The sequence below is a fragment of the Balaenoptera physalus genome (assembly GCF_965194825.1).
Source record: "Balaenoptera physalus genome assembly, chromosome: 16".
Taxonomy (NCBI): Eukaryota; Metazoa; Chordata; class Mammalia; order Artiodactyla; family Balaenopteridae; genus Balaenoptera; species Balaenoptera physalus.
The window spans coordinates 2828178-2849936 of record NC_138898.1 but is presented as its reverse complement, the minus strand read 5'-3'; the positions used below and the strand labels follow the sequence as shown (position 1 = coordinate 2849936).

The following is a 21759-nucleotide window of genomic DNA, read 5'->3' as shown; positions in this document are numbered from 1 at the left end:
CTGCCCCCCAGTCTGGGTCGGCTAAACTGAGGTTGACCCACAGACACATGAGTGAGAGATAAAGGCTGGTTGCTATAAACTGTTTGGGGATGGGGTAGTTCATTACACAGCATCATTGTGGCAGTAGCTGACCATATACCCCCTTTGTTTGCAGAGCCAGGAATCAGTGTTTTCTCCCAACCAAGGAGCCCCACTACAATGAAAATAGGGTGAAATCCTTCACATGATGAACTACCTGGCAGAGCAGTGACCTCCTGCTTTATTCATGGAACCATCTCACAACTTTTAAGACCTGGCCTCACAGGGGCTCTGACACAGACATGGAGCTTATGCCTTTAAGTCCCCTTTGCGTCTGTACAGCAGGCCTCCAAGCTCACCTGAGGAGCAGAGCAGAACCGCCATCCTTGGAATGGCCTGGGTCCATCCCCACCTCTATCTGCGGGGACCACCACAGTGACTGGCATGGACCTCCATCTCCTTCCGCCATTCAGATCTTCGCCTTCACCAAGGACACAGGTCAGCATTTATAGTGAACGGGACGCAGAGATCCCAAGTCACGGGAAAGTGTAGCAGCCCTCCCCCCGCATCTGTTTGGTAATTTATTTATGAGATTTCAGCTGTGCCCGGTGTCATATGTCCTTGGAGCACTGATGATTTCCTCATGCCCCAAGGACATATGAGGAATCAAAGAGAAAGGTCAGGAGTCTTCGTGGGTGTAAATTATCATACCTTCTTGCAAGTGATGTGAGGACACCTCTGGGCAGTGTTTCTTTCTTTTTTTTTCTTTTCAAGAGTTACTCTTTTCACTTTGAGAAAATTTTAGACCTAAGAAAAGTTGCAAAAATAATTCAAAGCGTACTCATACCCCCCTCACTCAGCTTCCCCTTATGTTAACATCTTTTTTTTTTTTTTTTTTTTAATTTTATTTATTTATTTATTTATTTATTTATGGCTATGTTGGGTCTTCGTTTCTGTGGAGGGCTTTCTCTAGTTGCGGCGAGCAGGGGCCACTCTTCATCGCAGTGCGCGGGCCTCTCACTATCACGGCCTCTCTTGTTGCGGAGCACAGGCTCCAGACGCGCAGGCTCAGCAATTGTGGCTCACGGGCCCAGCCGCTCCGCGGCATGTGGGATCTTCCCAGACCAGGGCTCGAACCCGTGTCCCCTGCATTGGCAGGCAGATTCTCAACCACTGCGCCACCAGGGAAGCCCCATGTTAACATCTTAATGTCGTTTTTATCAAAATTAAGAAATTATTCTTGCTGTAATCCTGCTAACTAGAGTATGGACGTTCTAACGTAATAATACTCTAACTATTGAATTTCATAGTTTTTCGTTAACCCTTCTTCTGGTCCAGCATCCACTGCGGGATCCTGTGTTTGGCAATACTGTCTCCTTAGTCTCTTCCAATTTCGGGCAATTCCTCCGTCTTTCCTTATCTTTTGGGACCTTGACACTTTGGAAGATATTGGTCAGTTATTTTATTCAACATACCGCATTTTGGGTTTGCTGATGTTAGCTCATGGTGAGACTGAGGTTGTGTATTACTGGGAGAAACGCCCAGAAGCAGCGTCCTCCCCAGTGCGTCCTGTCAGGGTGCCTGGCATCGATGTGTCTTCCTGGTGATGCTGCCCTTGACCTGAGCCTGACATGCCTGTGCCAGGTTCTCCCCGAAAACGTACTACTTTTCCTTTTGCAATTATTAAATATTTGGGAGGGCAGCAATGCAAATATCCTATTTCTGCTTAAACTCTGAATGGCACACACAGTATATGAAAATAAGCAAATAACCCTTTTGCTCCAATCTGTACACTCAAGTGACCATGGTTTAAGCCAAGGAAACTGGACGTCTGTCCCACGTCAGTCCGTCTCCTTCGATCTCATCCCAGGCCCTCCCTGCCGACGTTTTCTGGTTTACATGTCCAGCCTCCGCTCTACCCTCTTCCATGCCAACCCTTTCCTTTCAATTCCCAAGAGCATTCTCGGGAGCCTGCACCATGGGCAGCAGTGGCCGTGGCCCGGGCGGGCACGTGGCACGAATCCTTCAGTGAGGAAGGATCCTTCCAGCTTCAGGGAAACAGATCCTGGAACAACTGGGGCAGATGCAGAGTGGTGTCCGGGCATTTCTGGTCTTTAAGCCCGTCTCATGCCCACACCAGGCGCACACGGTCTGCAGACCTTGGCCTGGCAGCCCCCCACCCAAGGTGTCACTACATCCCTGAAGCTGCTCAGCGCCACCTCACCCCGTGGGGAAGAGGCGCAAGTTTGCAGGCGAGGCCGTCAGAAGATACGAAGAGAGCCTTCCTGGAGTTCTTCCCAAAGCCCGAAACAGACAGTGCCCCCGCTTTCCTGGTAAATGTCACAAGCCGGTGTGTCGGTTTCCTTGGCTAATCTTCAGTGACAAGTACAGTTGGCTGGTTGGATTTCTCTCCTTCCTTTTTTCGACTGAACATAAGGTAAGGTCTCCAAACAGAGACATTGATCCAGGATTTCATTTTCCCCCTCTGCTGTTTCGGCTTTATGAGGACCCAAGTGGTTACTGCAGAAACTTTTGATGGGCCCAGCAGTCTGGCAAATTAAATCTTGCAGCCCAAGCGAATCCTGCCCGGGCATCTCCGCACAATCCCCGGCCTTTCGGTGGATTCATGTGTCTCTTCGGTGACGGGGTATCGGTTTACCCCCCTGCGGGTGCAGGTTAAATAATAAAAAGGCTGAAAACAAAACCAGCTTATATCACAGACAACCTACTGCTACTACTGCTTTTTCATTACAGTCCAGAGAGAAGGGACCACTAAGGAAAAAGTGTGTTCTGGAGGAAGGGGAGAAATAAAAGATGGTGAGTGAAACGGGAGGGTCTCTGTGGGCAGCGCCGAGCCCTGTTCTGCTGGGGAAAGGGTGCTGGCCGACCTGCCGTGAGATCCGCTCAGTTCTGCGGGGTGGGGAGAACACTGTAGATTCTCCTTACGGATGGGGGGGGCAGCCTGGGTAAAACACGAATCCCCGCGACCCCCGCCGACTCTGACCCCGCGGGCGCACGGCCGGCAGAGTCAATATCCTGCAGGGGGACACGCGTCCTCTCTCCCTCACGTGCGCCTCGCCCACTCTCAGTAGAGAAACAGAGCAGCAGTCTGAAAACAGGCTCTCGCGCTGGCCTTGTGGCCCGTCAAAGTCAGAAGCTTCTTTCTTGTGACACACTCCAGCCACCTTTGGCCCCAGGTGGAGCGAGACTGGCCTCTTGCTGCACTTGATACCAGGTTTGAAGCCAAGGGTCCTGCGGGAGCGGTTGAGCCAAAACAAGTCCACAGATCTGATTTTCCAGGCCCGCCTGATGCCAGGCCAGTCGCATTTTTAAGTTATTTGTAGTATTTTTTAAAAGTAAGATATTTCACGTGAAAATCTGGATTTCTAGTTTATCTAGAAAAACAGAAAGATGCAGCTTCCTCGGGGCCCCTCGCACGGGGAAGCAAGGGGCTGAGCCAGGCGGGTGAGTGGCTTTGTCCAGCTGACCACCCTCCTCACGCCGCCCGTGGTGCCCCACTGTCCATCGCTGTGTGTCATCTTAAGGTGTGTCTGCTCTGTTCCCCGACGGATGTCCTGCCGGTCCCCGAAGGGATTCACCGTGTGACCCTCCGGTGGAGAAGGCCAGGGTGGGCTTGGCTCGGAGAGGAAGGGGCAGGGCCATCCACAGGGCGGATCTGCTCTGAGCCGGTCCCACTTGCTTTGCTGAGGATAATCAGAACTTGGAAAAGATTTACTTAAAAAAAAAAAAAAGGAATTAAAGAAGGTTCAAGGTTCTATCTGCAAAAATATCACTCAAAAGTGAGAAGCAGCGCGGGTGACGCCGGAGCCCGTGGGCTCGGATCCGGGCTGCCCCTGCTCCACGTGCTTGGGAAGCCAGGCTTGGACCCTCAGTTTCCCCATCTGTGAAACGGGTGTGATAGAACCGCCCTGAAGCTGGTACAGGGACGGGATGCGAAAATGCAGGCAGAACAGGGAGGAAACAGAGGGGGCCACCGGTTGGCATGCACTGTTTTAATTTTCTGACCAGCGGCTCTGAGACGCTTGGCTGAACAGGAAAGGCAGGGGATTGAGCGGCAGTGAGCCCGTGGGACGTTTTTCCTCAGCTGAGCGTCTGGGAGAGTGAGGGGCAGCCTCGTTCCTGGACGAGTGTCTGAAGGATGAATGGGGCTGAGGCAGCTGGTGACCGCTTAGGGGTGGCGTGACCCTCAGGGTGGACAGCGCAGCCCCCAACCCCAGTGGCTGCCACGGGGGAGGCCCCACTGCTCCGGGGCTAAGGGCAGTGCCTTCACTGAGCTGTCAGGGGCCTGCCCATCCTACCCCCGCGCAGAAGGTGGGCACCCGCAGGACCTCCCCTTGAGGCCCGTCTGCGGGCCTGGCCTGTGGGCGCCCCTGCCCTTTGCCTCTAGAGGGCAGCCCTCACCTCCCCAGCAAGACGCTCAACGCACAAGGGCACATTAGTGTAAGTCGTTGCCCGGCCAGCCGTCCCTGCCGCCTGCGAGTCCCACGAGACCAAGGCCACTCTGTCCACACCCATCCCAGGGCTGAGCCCAGGGCCTGGTGCAGGGCAGACGCTCAGGACTGCTAGTTGAATGAAGGCGCCTGACACTCTGCCAGACACGGGCAGGCCCCCCGGCCAGCCCCCGGCCCCGGGCATTTGATGGCAGCTCCTTTATAACATTGGAACGAAGTTTCAACGGCACCGAAGGTCTGCTGGGCAGTCTGTGCTTAGCGAGTACCGGCCGCTCACGAGGTTGTTAGTGTCCCCGGAGGAGAGCCACAGGGGAGCCCGGCCCGGGAAGCAGCGCCGTGGACACTGGGCGAGCTGATCGGCGTCGGCTGTGGGCACGGTGCGTGCGGTCAGGTCCCGTCTTCTCGGATGTCTTTCCACTCCTCAACCAGTCAGAGCCACGCCACCCCACGTGTGTTTCAGCCTCGAAAATAAGAGGAGGAGCACCACATTCCCTTCTTCAAAATTAAGACTTGGTCTGATTCAAGGAGTAGACCCTGATTATGGAGAAAACATTCAGAACTTTAAAAAAAAAAAATTAGCAAAACAAGCAATTGTCAGAGATTTTCAGTCCTCCCCACCCCGCCAAGAGGAAGAAAAGGGGAAAAATCTTTCCTGAAATAACCATCTGAAAGGGGATCTGACTATTTTTACTTAGAAGCAGGAAGCAGTGTGACCATAAAATAGGCCAGAAATACTTGGAAAATGCTAGATGCTTATATTTGACTAAATGGTGATAAGCTTATTGATGAACTGAAGGGATTCCTACATTCAGGTCCATCTGTCTTTGCGTTCTGAGGTCCCCACGGGTGCCCCTCAGATGTGGCTTCTTAGCCGTCCAGATTGAAATGTCTAAAACAGCATTTTGCCAAGTCTCATGGGATGTTCTGTGAAAGAAGTTTCTGTAGTTAAAAGTGTCCATGGAAAGCAGACACCTGAATGTCCCTCCCTTCTCAGAGGTTCACGGGGCATGGTGACTTAGTAAAGGCCCTGACAAGTCCTGCAAGAGAGACACTTGTTTCGCTCCATTTAATCCATTTTTCCTGGACTTTTTAGACTAAGGCACTTCTTTGGTAAAGAAACCTTACAACACCCCCTTGTTATACCGGCAACACGGTTTGAGAAAGCCTTATCCTGCAAAAGAAGAGACGCTCCATTGTGTGCAGAAACCGTCGTAAATGAGAAAGAGCACATGAAAACTTTGTCCAACTTTAAAACAATTGAAAGAAGGAGCATTTGAGCTGAATTTCTGAGACAGAAAAATGTCTAAGACATTGGCAGCCAGACGGCACCGTTGCATCCTTCCTTCCCTCAGGAGTGCAGGGCATGGAATATTCTATCAGCCTTGGAGCCGTCTCTCTGCCCCTTGGAGTCTCCCTGGCTTTGCATGCTCTGGTCGTTGCTGCCTGTAACGTTGCTGCCTCCTCCACGTTAGATGGCGCCCCTTTAACCCCACTTCTGCCAAATTGGGGGCCACGTCCACCGAGCGTATGCATCTCAAATGCAAACCGTCACCGTGTTTGTTCTGAGAGGCTGTCAGAGGACTCTGCTTCTCAGCCTCTGGCATGTTAATAGCAGGGCCTGGGCAGGCCTGCCGGTGCTGCAGGGAACCCTGCCCATCCGGGGCTCACGCCTTTTGGTGTCTGGGACGGAGAGCGCTCACCTCTTGCTGGCTAGAAAGGAGGATGTCTCAGGGTGTACAAGGCCAGCTTTGTTGCTCCCATGGACGAAGGTTGAATCCCACTAGGATTTTCCCATTAGGCACTGGGCTTTCTGAGGTAGGGATGCTGCAACTAGAGGATGTGCTTCCCGGAAAGGGATTCGACCACTCTCAGCACCGCAAGGGGGCCTGGTTCTGTGTACACGTGTGACCCCTGGAAAGTCATCCCTGAGAAACACAGCCTTCTGCAATCCCCGGACACCTCACTCCATACCACCCCATCATCAATGGGATTAACCCGACCAAATGGAGGATACAAATCATCAGGGTTTCCCACCGGGCAGAGAAAGAAGCAGCTCTGTTAGCAGTGCCAGTGCAGAATCAAGTGATCATAGAAAGGTTTCTGGGGCCGCTGCTTCGTGCGAGGCTCTGTGTTGGGTGGCAGGGGGCATAAAGCGTCGTCTCAGGCTCAGGGAGCTCAGAGTGGGACTGAGGGGCCAGACGGGTGTGCCCCTCGCCACAGCACAAAGTAATCAGAGGTCACGTGCATTAGGATCTCCTGTGTTTGGGTGTTTTGTTTGCTTGTCCAGCTTGCGTTTTCGGGGTGCTGCTCCTCCCCGATTCCATTTGGTTCTCGGGGGACCATGAATCAGAGCCTCTAGTTCCCCCAGGCCCTGGGGATCCACTCCAGTCAGCGGTACTCCATCCGCAGTACCGCAGAGACTGGTTCAGGCAGGAGCACGTGCCCAAGCAGGGCCAAGGAAGCTTGTTGCCGGAACTGATTTATAGTCTATGAAGGCTGTGAGAGTGAAGGCTCTCTCTGCCAGGCTGCTGAGCTGAGGGATCCTGGGCAGGGCTGGGTCTAGAGTGAGGCATGTAGGGCAGCTGGGGCACAAAGTGGGGGGCGGTGAAGCTCGCACAGCCGTGAGCGTGAACCCCTCCTTAAATTTGAGTCCGAAGCACCTCACCTGCCTCACCCTAGTCCTGGCCTTGATCCTGTGCCCCAAGGCCATCTTTCCTTGCTATGGGAGAAGACCTACTTGGAAGAGGAGAGAAGGATTATATACAGAGGGAAACAGCAGAGACACAGAGAGAAACAGAGCCTCAGTGACTTCATGGGAGCGCCTAGATCCAGTCTTGCCTGAAGCATGTCTTTCTAGTCACCAAGCTAATACATTGAGTTGGCTTTCTGTCCCTAAAAGTGCCAAGATACAACATAAACTGGTACCTTGAAGTGGAGCATTGCAAGTGATAGAGTGTAAAACACAGACTTGGCTGAGGTGAGGTGGTGAGGAGGCCAGTGAAAATTATGTGTCCCATGCGGGGCAGTTGGTGAGGTTTGTCCTGCAGTGTAGTGAAGCTGTAGATGAGGATGGTACCAGTTCTGTTTCGGGAGTCAGGGTGTTGAAGAGCATAATAGACTTTGTATGGTGTTCAGGAAGGTTCTAGAACAGAGGAGACCTAGCCTGCCTGTCTGAGAGCAGAACAGGAGCAGGGAAGAGCTTGTTTTTTATTAGCTTTCAAGACAGGAAAGTGCTGGATCCAGCTGTGCCTGATGATAGCGCATCCTCGATTTCCGAGTTGTGAGAACCAGTACACTGCTCTTTTCCATGAGCGAGTCCACGGTGGGAAACGCCCACTGAAACTGAAGGACTTCTGATGCGGGCAGAATTGTGATCCCCTCCGCACACGCACTAAATTGTAAGCAACTCGGAGGCCAGTGCCTTGATCCCTCCACCTCTGCCACCCGGGTCAGTGTAGAGACTGACGCCTTACAGGCACGTAGTCAGCTGTGGGAAGTGAATGAGTGAGTGAATGTGTGGTGGAGAGGCCTCCAGGGCTCCCTCTCGCAGGAGGGCTCACTCTGCCCTGGACACCCTACTTGCGATGTAGCCTCTGCTTCCTTGGAATAGCTACTTAGGCAGAGCAGAGGGAAGTTTAAAAGGACCATCTGGGGCCCCAGGGCCTGGGTGCTGACAATCCCCAGCTCTGAGCGAAAGGCACACGTACAATTCCGCCTTTCTGGTCTCCTCCAATCCCCCTGCCTAGGGAGGACGTGGCAGACACACCCAAAGGTGACCCACAATGCATCGCACCTTGTACAAATCGCCTTCCCTCCAGGGCAGGCAGACCCTGTGACTTGCTTCTGACCAATGGAATATGGCAGAGGGGACAAGAGGTCACTGCCATGACCACATTACATCATATGACAAAGGTAAAGGGATCTAAGGATGCAGTGAAAGTCTCTGTTTGGTCGACTATGAATTAATCAAACAGATAATCCCAGGTGTGCCTGGCCTAATCAGGCAATGTGGAGGGTCGGGGAGACTTTTCAAGGAGGGTCTCGTCCTTCCCCGATGTCAGAGTCTCCCCATAGAGAGACACTCCCTTGTTGGACATTCAGAAGCAAAAAGCCACGCTGAGAATGGCTGGGGGAGGTGGATGTCCAGGAGCTGGGCCCTCAGTTACGCAGCCGTAAGGAACTGAACACCCTGGGAAGAGGACGCCGACTCCACAGGAGCACGTTGGTCGCAGCCTTGGAAAACCCTGAGCGGAGGACACAGAGAGGCCCTGCTCGGACGCTGCCACCAGAAACTGTGCCGTAATAAATGCGTTTTGTTTCAAAGTGCTGTGTTTATGGTAATTTGTTAGGTGACAGTAGGTAACTAATAAGGAGCGGAAAGGATCTGGTAGGGGCAGGAGGGCGGTATCCTCCAGGATCCTAGAGTAAACAGTCTTGCCTTGCAATTCAAACCCGAGGCTACAGGCTGGGAGAAGTGCGGAGAACCGCTCGCCCCAGGGTAGACCTCTCCTGGGAAAGCGCTTGGGCCACTGTCTATGTTTGCTGATCTAATTCCTACTCCGAGCACCAGTGGGCCCTTCACACACGTGCTGCTCAGCCCGTCTCCAGCTTGAACTTATGAAACATTTCCCGTTCGTGCCCTTTGTTCCCCGCGTGTGCTCCTGCCTGTTTCCCACTAGGCTCTCGGGGACCCTGAGCCCGGCTCTACCACGCGGCCTCGACTCTCTCCAGAACAGTCATTAAATAGAGTGGATGCAACGTTCTAATTCCCTTACTCAATTATGTTAAATTATACATTCCCACAAAATCTCTCCCCTTGCTGCATTATTTAAGGAGAAAGAGCTAAATAAAGAAGACTGCTATTTTTCATTCCTAATTCTCAGATAATTATAAATATACTGCTTTTTTTTTTTTTTTCCCTTAATCGTGGTTTAACTTTTATGGAGATGGTTGATTTCCTTTTTACGGAAACTTGATTCTGACTGAAGCCCTCAACTTGTAATAAAGCTCATGCCTAATATACCTCCCCTTGTGCTCACAAGAATATCTCACCTGGGCATTTCTATAGCAACTGTCACAGCCGAGTGAGAGGCCAAAGAGGAGCTCGCCGAGAAGCCCAGCTTCATTCCTGAGCCAGCATGTCATGTGACTCCGACAAGCCTTCTGAACCCTGGTGGTGCCCCCATGGGAGATACCCTCATCATTTTACTCAGGGATTTGCAAATGCTCACTGATGGACTTTTCGCAGCTTGAACTCCAGTTTTCCCATTCATTTACATTTTGTGTTTCCAAACGTGTTTCTAGGGGAGGTTGAATGAGCGTTTGACTTTTCCTCACTCTGCTTCCCGTCCTAATTGTGATAAACCAAAAAGAGGAGCTCTCACTATTCAGAAATCCTAATCAATCAATGTTTGTGTAGAACACAAACTCCTTTAAGTAATGCAAATTATCAGACAATATAGGGAAAATACAGTAAAGTGCCTAAGAGCACAGACTCCAGAGACAGACGCCCAGCACTGCCATAGACTAGCTCTGTGACCTTGGACAAGTGAGTCAGCCTCTCTGTGCCTCAGTTTTCCCATCTTCAAAATGGGATCATAATAGTACTTGACTCATAGGGTTATTGTGAGGATTAAATGAGTCAATGTAGTTAAAGCACTTAGAATGGTGCTTAGCCTATGATAAATGTTACATGTATTATTATTATTATTGTCTTTTTTTATTTTTATAAGATGGATTTCTTTGAATACCACAGGCGATTTACTGATTTACTCACTCACCCATTCATTCACTCATTCATTCATGCTGCAGGCATTACTTTTGTGCTCCCAGGATGGTGCTGGGCACTGTTGTGATTTGGATATTCATTTTCTGCATCACTTTTCTCATCAGTGGGGAAAAGCTTAGACTCACTCCTCCAGGTTGAGCTGACTTATTTCTGCCAACACTGAGCCTTCTCCAGCTTGTTCCCTACCAGTGACCAGAGACTATAATTGTCTTTCACGGGCTCTGGATGCATCTGCAGAGAAAATGTCACACAAATGAGGTCAGTGGGAGAAAATAAGCCGGATACACTGGTGTAGGCGTTCTCTTGAAGGACTCGTGTCTTCCCATCCGCCAGCTTTCTTGGTTCTTCAGAATCCTGGCAATTCCTGGGTTTTGTGAAATAGATGAGCAACAGATTCAGGCTTGTATTGTTTCCTTCTGAAACCTTATTTCAGCACTTTCTGAGCACAGGTGAGTTTTCAGTGGCCAATAGCCAGCATATAAAGGGAGCGCCTGCACCTGCATCTCATCAGTTGTGCTAAATCTGTTCTGTGGGGCAGAGGTGAGGACAGACGGCTGCTGGGGTCATGCAGCTTAGCACAGACACATGCCTAAGACAACATTAAAGCAGGAAAAAGATGCGACCAGCCATCTTCTCAGATGGCATTGTTAATTTCTATCACACAGCACTGCCTTCAGCCAGACACGGCTTCATCTTTTTCTTACTTATGGCAACAATTCTTCCATTTGAGAGGATGAGATTATCTATGCTACAGCCTCTCCATGCAGATAATCAAATTACGTGTCTGATTATCAGGGGTAACATCTGTCCACCCGAGATGAGACAACTTGCCTGGCACCACCCTCGAAGCAAAGGTGTCCTCAGCAGCTCAGCAAGGATTTGAGGACCTCAATTAATTACCCCATCCATCCTGACCCATAAACGCTCATAAACGTCAGAGGAATCACATCCGGAGGAAACAGATTGAATGAGAGGAAGGCAAAAGTTTTTAAGAAGTCATTTTTAGACATTTTGATAACATCTCTTTGTTGGGAAAAAATTTTTAATTAAAAACTAAGAAAACCCAAAAATCTATCATAGCATTTAGACCTCACTCCTTCTCAATTTGCGATAATTGATGCACGGCAGCAGTTCTCAATCGGGTAAATTTACCCTGCTGGGGGATGTCTGACAATGTTTGGAGACAGTTTAGGGTGTTGCTACTGGCATTTAGTGGATGGAGGCCAGGACTGCTGTCAAACACCCTGCAGTGCTCAAGTGAGCCCCTCACAACAGAGAATTGCCTGGCTGTCAGTGGTACTGAGGTCTAGAAACCCTGTGACCAGGACTGATGCTAGGATACAACAAGTTTATTTTTATACAACATAAAAGCATCACTTGCTAGGCTAACTTGTGATGTAGAGATAATTTGAAGAGGAACATTTAACAAAGTGACAATCTGCTGGTGAGTACTTGAGTTATCACCTATCTGACTAAAAATCATTCAGCATTTTTCTCCAAGCAATAAAGCTGCCTAAATCCTCATTTTGTGTCATAAGAGTAATTATCATTATCATAAATATAAAAGTAAATATTTATTGAGCAGTTGTTACTTTCCATAAAATGGGGATGTCCGTCTCGTCTTGGGGACTCAGGATGGAATGCGTGTGAAGTGCTTGGTACACGACCCGTCCGGGCAGCGATGGTGCAGGCACACAGCAGGTGCCCGATAAACGCCGGGTGGTGGCACTAGGCGCTGGTACTGCAATCAGAGCTGCTCATCTCACCAGCACCCCTGAGTTCATCCCACTGGATGGTTCCAAATCTGAGGCTCGGGCCGCGCTTCTACCCTCCTCACCTCCGACACACACACACACACACACACACTCAGGCCGCGCTTCTACCCTCCTCACCTCCGACACACACACACACACACACACACACACACACACACTCGGGCCGCGCTTCTACCCTCCTCATCTCCGACACACACACACACACACAGACACTCACACACTCGGGCCGCGCTTCTACCCTCCTCACCTCCGACACACACACACACACATAGACACTCACACACTCGGGCTGCGCTTCTACCCTCCTCATCTCCGAGACACACACACACACACAGACACTCACACACTCGGGCTGCGCTTCTACCCTCCTCATCTCCGACACACACACACACACACACACACACACACACACACTCGGGCTGTGCTTCTACCCTCATCTCCAACACACACACACACACACACTTGGGCCGCGCTTCTACCCTCCTCATCTCCGACACACACACACACACACACACACACATACATACACACACACACACACACACACTCGGGCCGCGCTTCTACCCTCCTCACCTCCGACACACACACACACACACACACACACTCGGGCCACGCTTCTACCCTCCTCACCTCCGACACACACACACACACACACTCAGGCCGCGCTTCTACCCTCCTCACCTCCGACACACACACACACACACACACACACTCGGGCCGCGCTTCTACCCTCCTCATCTCCGACACACACACACACACACAGACACTCACACACTCGGGCCGCACTTCTACCCTCCTCATCTCCAACACACACACACACACACACACACTCACACACACTCGGGCTGCGCTTCTACCCTCATCTCCAACACACACACACACACACACACACACTTGGGCCGCGCTTCTACCCTCCTCATCTCCGACACACACACACACACACATACATACACACACACACACACTCGGGCCGCGCTTCTACCCTCCTCACCTCCGACACACACACACACACACACACACACACACTTGGGCCGCGCTTCTACCCTCATCTCCGAGACACACACACACACACACACATACATACACACACACACACACTCGGGCCGCGCTTCTACCCTCCTCACCTCCGACACACACACACACACACACACACACACACTTGGGCCGCGCTTCTACCCTCATCTCCGAGACACACACACACACACACACATACACGGGCCACGCTTCTACCCTTCTCACCTCCGACACACACACAGACACACACACAGACACACACACACTCGGGCCACGCTTCTACCCTCCTCACCTCCAACACACACACACACACACACACACACACGGTCAGCTCAGCAGTCAGCACCGCCCCCCAAGGAATCCAGAGTGAAGGTGGAAGCAGGCCCTGCGGTGGTGCCCGTGCAACCAGCCTGTCTGGGGTGCCAGTTGTTTCCGAGCTGTGTGGTTGCTCATTCATGGGGGGCACGGGTCACGCTCACCCAGAGGCAAGCTCCTTTCCAGCTGTAAGGCCCCAGAGGCCGTGGAGAAAGGTGGAGGTTCTACCATTTTGAGAGACTCGGTCCTACTTCACTTCCTGGATCTTCATGGAAGATCTTGACGACTTTGTGTTTTTTCTTGGCCCATACTCGTTGGTGCAAGGAGACAGGACCAGGGTGCAAAGGCAGAGCCACGGTCACCCCACAGCCAACCTCGTTCACTGGCCGTGAGGCTTCAGGCTCCCCTAAGTCTCCGAATCCTGCCCCTTTGAGCAGTCAGGCCCCCGGCAAGAAGTCCCTGCTTCTTCCTGATCTCCTGAAGGGGCCGAGAGGCTCAGGGAGGAGAGGATGCAGGGAAAGGGAAGGAAGGCGCAGAGTTAGGCAAGTCACACCACCTCTTGGTCTGGACGGCACCCCCGTGAGGTCAGGGTGGTTCTCCCTGCTGCAGGCAGGAAAGCTGAGGTGCAGAGAGGTTAAGTAGGTGTCCAGGGTCCTTGAACTCGTTAGTGGAGAAACCAGGATTTGTCCCAGACTGACGGCAGATCCCGAATCCTGGGTCACCGGTCAGTGCTGCTTGGGAGCAAGGACGCTGGATTCAAGCAAACCTTGACTACTTCCTAGACTTGTGACATCAGCAGGGCGGCCTGTGCCTCTGAGCCTCCGCTTTCAAGTCTGCGGTTTGCAGATGACAGTAGTCTGTGAGGATCACACGGGGCATCGCAGCGGCAGGGCTCAGCCCAAAGCCCTGCACACAGCAAGGGCGCAGGAAGGATGGCCGCCATCACCACGATTACTGGTCCAGGCATCCAGCAACATTGGCCGTACAGAGCCTCGATGTGCACAGAACAAAAGGCCAGTCCGGTGGTAAAACCAGCTCTGCCTGGGAATGGGCAGAACCAAGCAAAGTTTGACGGTACAGGGGAGATGGCCAAGGACTCTCTAGGGTACCTTTTCAGACTCTTTCCTCTGTAAATGTCACCCCACTTCCAGGAGATGGTACAAACGTGCCCCATATTGCCTGCCCTAATACATTTATGTAGTTTTCCCCTGGATGGTGTTAAACAGCACAACCTCTATTTCACACCTGAAGTACGATTCTTCAGCCTTTTAGCTCGACCGCAGTTGTGAAAATGGGGGCATGCTATCTGGCCGCCAATAGAAAGAGCCAAAACATCCCTTTTCCGTGTGTGGTGAATTCTTATCTAATGTAATAGCAGGGTGACCTGAAGCAGCCTAATCTCTTTAATCATTTTAATTAACTAGAGTATAGGGTTTTATCTAAATACGCCAGAAAAAAATGCAGTAATGACAGATACAGTAGGCATTTAACAACACCGAGGTCTCAGAAAGCTGATTGGAAAGCTGCAAGCGCTTTTGTTATTTCTCCTTTCTTAAAATAGACTCTGGCCAAATAAGGGAAAAAGACAATGTAAAGCAAATCAAGGCTGCTTGGCTCTGCGCATTATTGCCAATTTTTCACCCTGAGATTTATGATTAGATGAAGGCTTCAGGTTCAGTACAAGGTATCGCCAATGATTTCACCACCCACCCCTCCCAGCATGAGTTCAAAAAGAGAATAGTTACAATTAAGGCCAAACAGTCATTCTGCATCTTGATGGCTGAGGAAGGAAGCCCCAAACCTCTATTAACTCTGCCGGTGAAGGACAACCTCAAAGCCACTTCCTACACGTGCCAGGCACGGCCTCCGCTTGGACTCGTGTGGCCTTCTGGTCACATCTGCATTAAAGGATCCTGCGGGGGAGCCCATTTCCAATTTTCCAATCCCAATCTCCCGAATTCCACTTTTCTCCTCCAATTTAAGAAACATACAGTGATTTTCTTTTCTTTTCAAACATTTTTTTATACAATTTTTGTCATATAGTGATTTTCTTGAAACGAGGTAAAGGCAAGAAGGAAAGCAAGTGCCGATTCTGATCATCTCCTTGTTGGGGTTGAGGCGCTGATGACCGGGGTGCTTACTGGACCGGCAACACTCTGCAGTTGGGTCTCATGCCGGCCTTGGCAGTGGGGTGTCCACGATTCTGCTGGGCAGACGCTGACCCAGGACGCTGAGAGATGAGAGCCGGTGGCTTCCGAGGCCACCGCTGGGCTCCCTCTGCACAGCCCAGTGGTCCTCCGTGCGACAGCCCGTGGGACGTCTCTCTAGAATCCAGAGGCTGTATAGATGCAAGGAGCTTATAGATCCAGGGTCCCGCCACCGGGGTCTGACAACTGCTCTAAATCCAGTGGCGGGCAAAAAGGAGAGACCCAGACCTCCATGTGTTTGTCCTGAGCGTGGAACGTGGTGATGCTTGCCCAGGGCTTGGCACGTGGTGAGCATTCGTCGTTACAATCAAAACTGCCTTCACGACTTTCTTTGGGAAAGCTATTGTCAAAGAGATAGTCAGATGCTAAAACTATGGATAAAAATGAAGCCAAAATGAAATAGTCTAAAAATGCAGTATTTGGGGGGAATCAGGGACTTCAGAACGGTCTCAGAATAATAAAACCAAGGTCTGTTGTATTCTCATTCCTGATCATTTAATGGGTAAAACATGGAATAAATAAAAAGGCCTTTTGAGCTGAAAAACAATGTGGCACATCATTTCCATAATGATACGTGTTATGGATGTATAAACCCTCTGGTTCCCAGCACGAAGGCCACTGCGTGGTTGAAGTGTCCTGGGTCAGAGAGTCAGATGCATGTGGCTTCTGGCCTCATCAGCCACTCAGGGGTGCGGGACTTGAGCAGGGCACTTCATCTGTCTAAACCTTGGTTTCCCGTCTGTGAAGTGGGGACTGTGGAATCCACCCTTCAGTGCCCTTGTGAGAAGTACTCAAGTGAATGACTCCAAACCGTCCCCACACTCGCCTGCTAAACACATGCCTCTTCTCCTCTTTGTTACGAGGAAATGTCCCTTTGCTGTACTGGGGGGAGGAAAGGAACGCAGAAGCGCCAGATGAAGAAATCCTAATATTTTAGCACAGTGGCTGGTGTGCCTCGCTTCCTGATTTCCGCATCTGGGTCAGGCTCTAAGGAAGAATTTTCCCCTTCAGAGGTAAATGCCCAGTCTCATTTTTACTCAATCCTTTCCCCTCTTTACCACTGAAAATATTAATTCTAGCTCTTACTTCCCAAGAAGAAAGACGATGCTATTGCAGTTTCAGTGATTTAAGTGGGCTCCCTTGTCTAACTTTGCTTGCTTTTCTGATCGCACCATGTTCTTTCCTGGCTTTGATATGAATGATGGAACCATTCACAGGGTTTGATTACAGCCGTGGGTTTGTTGGTGAGTGATTCTTCTTTGCTCTGATTTCAATTGCTTTGCAGTAGCAGCAGGTGAATTGGGGGAACAGATAAGGCAAAACAAACAACGGTAAATAAAGGCAGGATAAAAGTACCCAGGAGAGAATATAGGTTATTTATATGGTGCCTTTTTTATTTTAGTATGCCATAAGAAAAAAAAGCTACACTTGAAAAAATGGATTTGAAGGCTCAAACATTTATGGCTAAACAGAAAGTATATGAAATACTGTAAACTAAAACTCATCCCTTGAATGTGTTTGCCATGTCCAGTGTGTACAATGCTCTCGCAACTGTGATCTTATTTTTCCTCTAAATGATTCTCTGTGGTCAATGTCATTAACTCTTTCATGGATGACAAATCTGAAACTTAAAGACATGAAATAATTTTCTCCACAGCCAGGTAGCAGTGCTGGCTGGAAACTAGCCATTTTCACCTAAATCCAGTGTCCTTTTTAAGACCCATGGCTGCTCTCCAAATGCCAGACCAATCATTCTCACTCTGCAAGATTTAAAGACATGCCTTAGGTCGGGGGCCTGTCTTGGAGGGACACATAAGATGAAAAGGCATATACCTTACTTTGGAGGAAGGAGAACATATCTTCTCTAGAATTACATATTTTTTGGCATCTCTGAAAACCTAGTCAGATCAGCTATTCCTTATTCTCGGTTCCGCAACCTTGACATTATTCGTAATTGGCTGATTCGGGGCTGGATGATTCTTTGTTGTGCATTGTAGAATGTTTCACAGCATCCCTGGTCTCTATACATGAGATGACGGTAGTACCCCTACCCTGCTGTGACCATCAAAAATGTCTCCAGACCTCACCACCTGTCCCCTCCGGGGAAAAACAGCCCCTAGTTAGAAAACTTTGTCTTATCTCTAGTCAGAATACAACTTGTGATTACATATTATTCCTTTTACTATTTAATTGTTTGGGTCTTTAATTTTATGAAAAATTGGGAACTTCCCTGCAATCTCTTGAGTCTTCACTCCAAATTCAAGGGAAAAGGAAAACACAAAACTTTTGCAAAATTGGCATGCCAAAAGCAAATAACCACGATGCCATATGGGTTTATGTCTGGGTACAGAATTTTTACAAACATATTTCAGATTCAAATGTCCAAAATTATCTGTCTAATGATATGTAGTTTCAGAGTAAACACTCCATTTTTCTTCTAAGTGAGCATTCAGTTTATAGAAATGGAAAACTAATGTATTTTTTCTGCTGCCAGAAACAATCTCCATGGTATTCAGAGACCTTTGCTGATTACTTTTTAGCTACATGATGGTTACATTATTCAAACCAAAAACACCAAAATGATGGGTAGAAGGATTATCTTGGATTTGATTCCTTGTCTGCCTTTAAAATCCAGTTTCACATCTAATCATAAAGTAAAAGAGAGGCATCTTGATAAAATGGAGAATTGATTGTAGGTATCTTGTGCCACTAACCAAATTCCTACTGAAAGGAACGAAGGAAAACCTACAACAGCATTGAAAAGGCAAGGTCTCTCTACAGGCCACACAGCTGAGGACTTTGTGCTGGATACAGTGCACGTGGAACAGTGTAAGTACAAGACCGAGGGCTGGACCACAGCCCGGTATCTAGACACGGTGGTGCAGGGCCGTGGGCAGTGGAACGAGGTGTGCCTGATGACATTATGTGAGAGCCAACAGTTTATTGGGGCCTGAGCTGAAGCACAGTATTGCCCGAGAAAGACAGGACGTGCCAAGGGGTGGTTCTGTGCGGGCTGCAGAAATTCAGGATGAGCTGCCGGGATGGTTGGAGATCAGCCTCCAAATTCGGAGGAGGGGAGAGTTGGGTCCTTACCTGACTCCATAGCGGTCTCCCAGGAGCCTGAATACATGCTCAGGGACCAGGAGTGAAGACCTAACAGACAGAAAATGGGACATGAAAAGCTGTCTCAAAGAACATCATCAGGGCTTCCCTGATGGCGCAGTGGTTAAGAATCCGCCTGCCAATGCAGGGGACAGGGGTTCGGGCCCTGGTCCAGGAAGATCCCACATGCCGCGGAGCAACTAAGCCCGTGTGCCACAACTACTGAGCCTGTGCCCTAGAGCCCGCGAGCCACAACTACTGAAGTGCGCCCACCTAGAGCCCGTGCTCCACAACAAGTGATGCCAACGCAATGATAAGCCCACGCACCGCAACAAAGAGTAGCCCCCACTCACCACACCTAGAGAAAGCCCGCGCGCAGCAACAAAAGACCCAACTCAACCAAAAAAAAGAAAAAGAAGAACATCGTCAGTAAAACCAGAAAAGCAATGGCGCCCAGTTTTCTCATTGAGCTGCCTCTCAGCCTTCTGGATATTTTAGCATGAGATCAGGAAGCAGAACCCCAACAGAATCCAGGATGAGAGTGCAAAAATGTGGAGGAATTCAGCTGTCAACACTGTTTAGGGGAAAATATCCCAGATATGCAGAGAACACCCCTTACTTACAACGTCTTAATACATAAAATGAATGCCCTGTGTCTAACACTGTACTCTTAACACTGTTATGGAAATTCCAATTCATGCAATAGTTGACTGACTGATTGATAGATTGATTTGCCTATTCTGAAAAGCCAAGAAAAACATAGACAAATAAGAAAGATAAGTACGTTGGGGCTATTTACAAATGATATGTACAGTGCAACAACAGCCAGACCTTACATACCAGACCCTGTGCTAAATGTTTTACCTATCTCTTTTAGTTGAATTCTACATTGTGCTAGCTGTCAAAACTTACACAAATTTATTTAATCTCTCTGGGGTTGTACTTTGTTGGTTTTTTGGTATCTGCGAAGACTTACTTGGTGTCTTAGAATACACCCAGGGCACTTGAAAAGAATGTATTCACGTTGGGTTCATGGATCTAGTTTCCACTAATTGTGACTGGCATGTGTCCGTATCCTTTCCATATCCTTTAATTGTATTATCTGTCATTTGTTGAAACCTGCATTGCTTTTCTCATTATCACTGCCGATTTGGCATCCTCTTGGTGTTCTGTCAGTATTTATTTTTAATTCATTTTGAAGCTATGGTGTCTGGTGCACACAAGTTCAGGATTGTGTGTGTGTGCGGTCTGGTGCACACAAGTTCAGGATTGTGTGTGTGTGTGTGTGTGTGTGTGTGTGGCAATTCTGGTGAATCATCTCATTTCTCATGATGTAATAACCTCTTCATCCCTAATAATCTCTTTTACCCCAAAGCCCCTCATGTCAGATTCATATAGCTACCTTAGTTTTCCCTTTTGGTTAGTGTTTGTATGGTGTATGTTTTTAAATTCCTTTTACTTTGAATCTTTTGGGACCTTACATTTTAAATTTATCTTTTGTGAATAGCATATGGTTGGATTTCTTTTTTTAAATGCAGTCTGAAAATTTCTTACTTTTAACTACATAGTATAATCTGTTTTTACTTATTGTGGTTTTAAAAATATTTGGATGAGTTTATACGATCATAGTATAATCTTTTCTCCTTCCTGTGGTGTGTTTGATGGACTAGCCTTCATTCTCCTTTTTTTTTAGCCTTTCATCAGATTTGGAAGTTTTGCCTTCTATTTCTTTCCCTTTATTGGTAACTCTTAAAAATTTAACATTAGATATTTAACTTTCAAAGTCAATCAATGTGTATATTATCCTTTCAAAGAACACAACTTTGATAATCCCCTCCTAAAATCTCCTCAGAACTCAACTCTGATAACCCCCTCCTAAAATCTCCCACGTTCTTGTTACTGGCATTTAATTTTTACCTTCTTATAAGCCACCCAAATTAGACAGTTTTCCAGAATGCACTACAGGGATTTATAGAGATGAAAAATAAGAGGCAGACATTATGAGACCAGGAAGGTAAAATGAATAGATTCAAAAATATATCTAGTAGGATTCTCAGCTATGACAATAAAGAGAATGCAGGAGAAGCAATAATCAGAGGGAGAGTGCTTCAGGAATTTCCAGCTTTGAAGAACAAGAACCTACACACTCAGCAGGCTCAGTGAGCTCTGAACAGCATAAACAATATAAATCCCAGTAAATCTTATTGTGCTGCGACAGCAGGACACCAAAGAAACCGAGGAAATCTCAAAAGCAATCCTAGGGAAGAAATATTTAAAAAGAAATAACAATTAGTTACTAGACTTTTTTTCATCAAGTACAAGATAAGCTAGAAGGAAAGACAATGAAAGCTTCTGATTGCTAAATGATAAGTTTCTAGCAATCTATACCCAGATACACTATTATTTGAGAAAGAAGGTAGATAAAGAACTTCTCAGTCATACAGAAACTACAAGTTTTACATTTGCAGATCCCCACTGAAGGAATGATTGAGGGATTAGATCCTTCAGCATAATCTCCGTATTGCTATGGTTACAAATTACCTCTGACATCTCAACGCATTAAAAAATGTTTCTTTTCCTTGCTCTGATTGCACTGGTGAGTATAAAGCCAATAATATTCATTTTTCTGCTCACATGACACCTACCGCAGCTGGGGCTGTGCTCACAATTCACAGAAGGGAAACTCAAAGGAGCAATTTCCAGATGTATACCCTCCGCCTTTTTACACTTGCACAAGGAGGCAGTGTATACATGGGCTTAGTGTTGCATTTTTCTGTAATGTAAAATAATGAGAGCGATTTTTAAAAATCATTAAGGGAATGTATACAAATTATGGCCTACAATGGAATACTACAGAGCAGCTGTCAGCAAACTCCCTGTGGCCCAAAAAGCCTAAAATACCTACCTCCTATCCCTTTAACAGAAAGTTCGCCAACCTCTGCTTTAGAGCACTAAAGTGAATCGGTGTAAATACAACTAAAAAATATCAAAATTGTAATGTGGCAAGGGAGAAAAAGCAAGGTTCAAAAGGATACATACAATCTGATACACTTTATTTTAGTTATGTA

General features: G+C 48.5%; 1 protein-coding gene across 3 annotated transcripts in view; it reads left to right on the top strand.

Annotated features, from left to right (window-relative positions):
• Positions 1-21759, top strand: part of LOC309644550 (uncharacterized protein) — a 73997-nt gene that overhangs the window by 32616 nt on the left and 19622 nt on the right. Inside the window, exon 1 of one of the 3 annotated variants that reach the window (XM_082428344.1) lies at positions 903-2455. The exons of 1 other annotated variant lie outside the window; for it this stretch is intronic. Coding sequence is in view for 1 of the 2 variants with exons in the window: in XM_082428343.1 (XP_082284469.1) it covers positions 2833-2835 (3 nt within the window). In the remaining variant the exon portion in view is untranslated. Of the gene's footprint in view, positions 1-902; positions 2836-21759 lie in introns of those variants that run through there. One more of the 3 variants, XM_082428343.1, reaches the window with a different exon arrangement.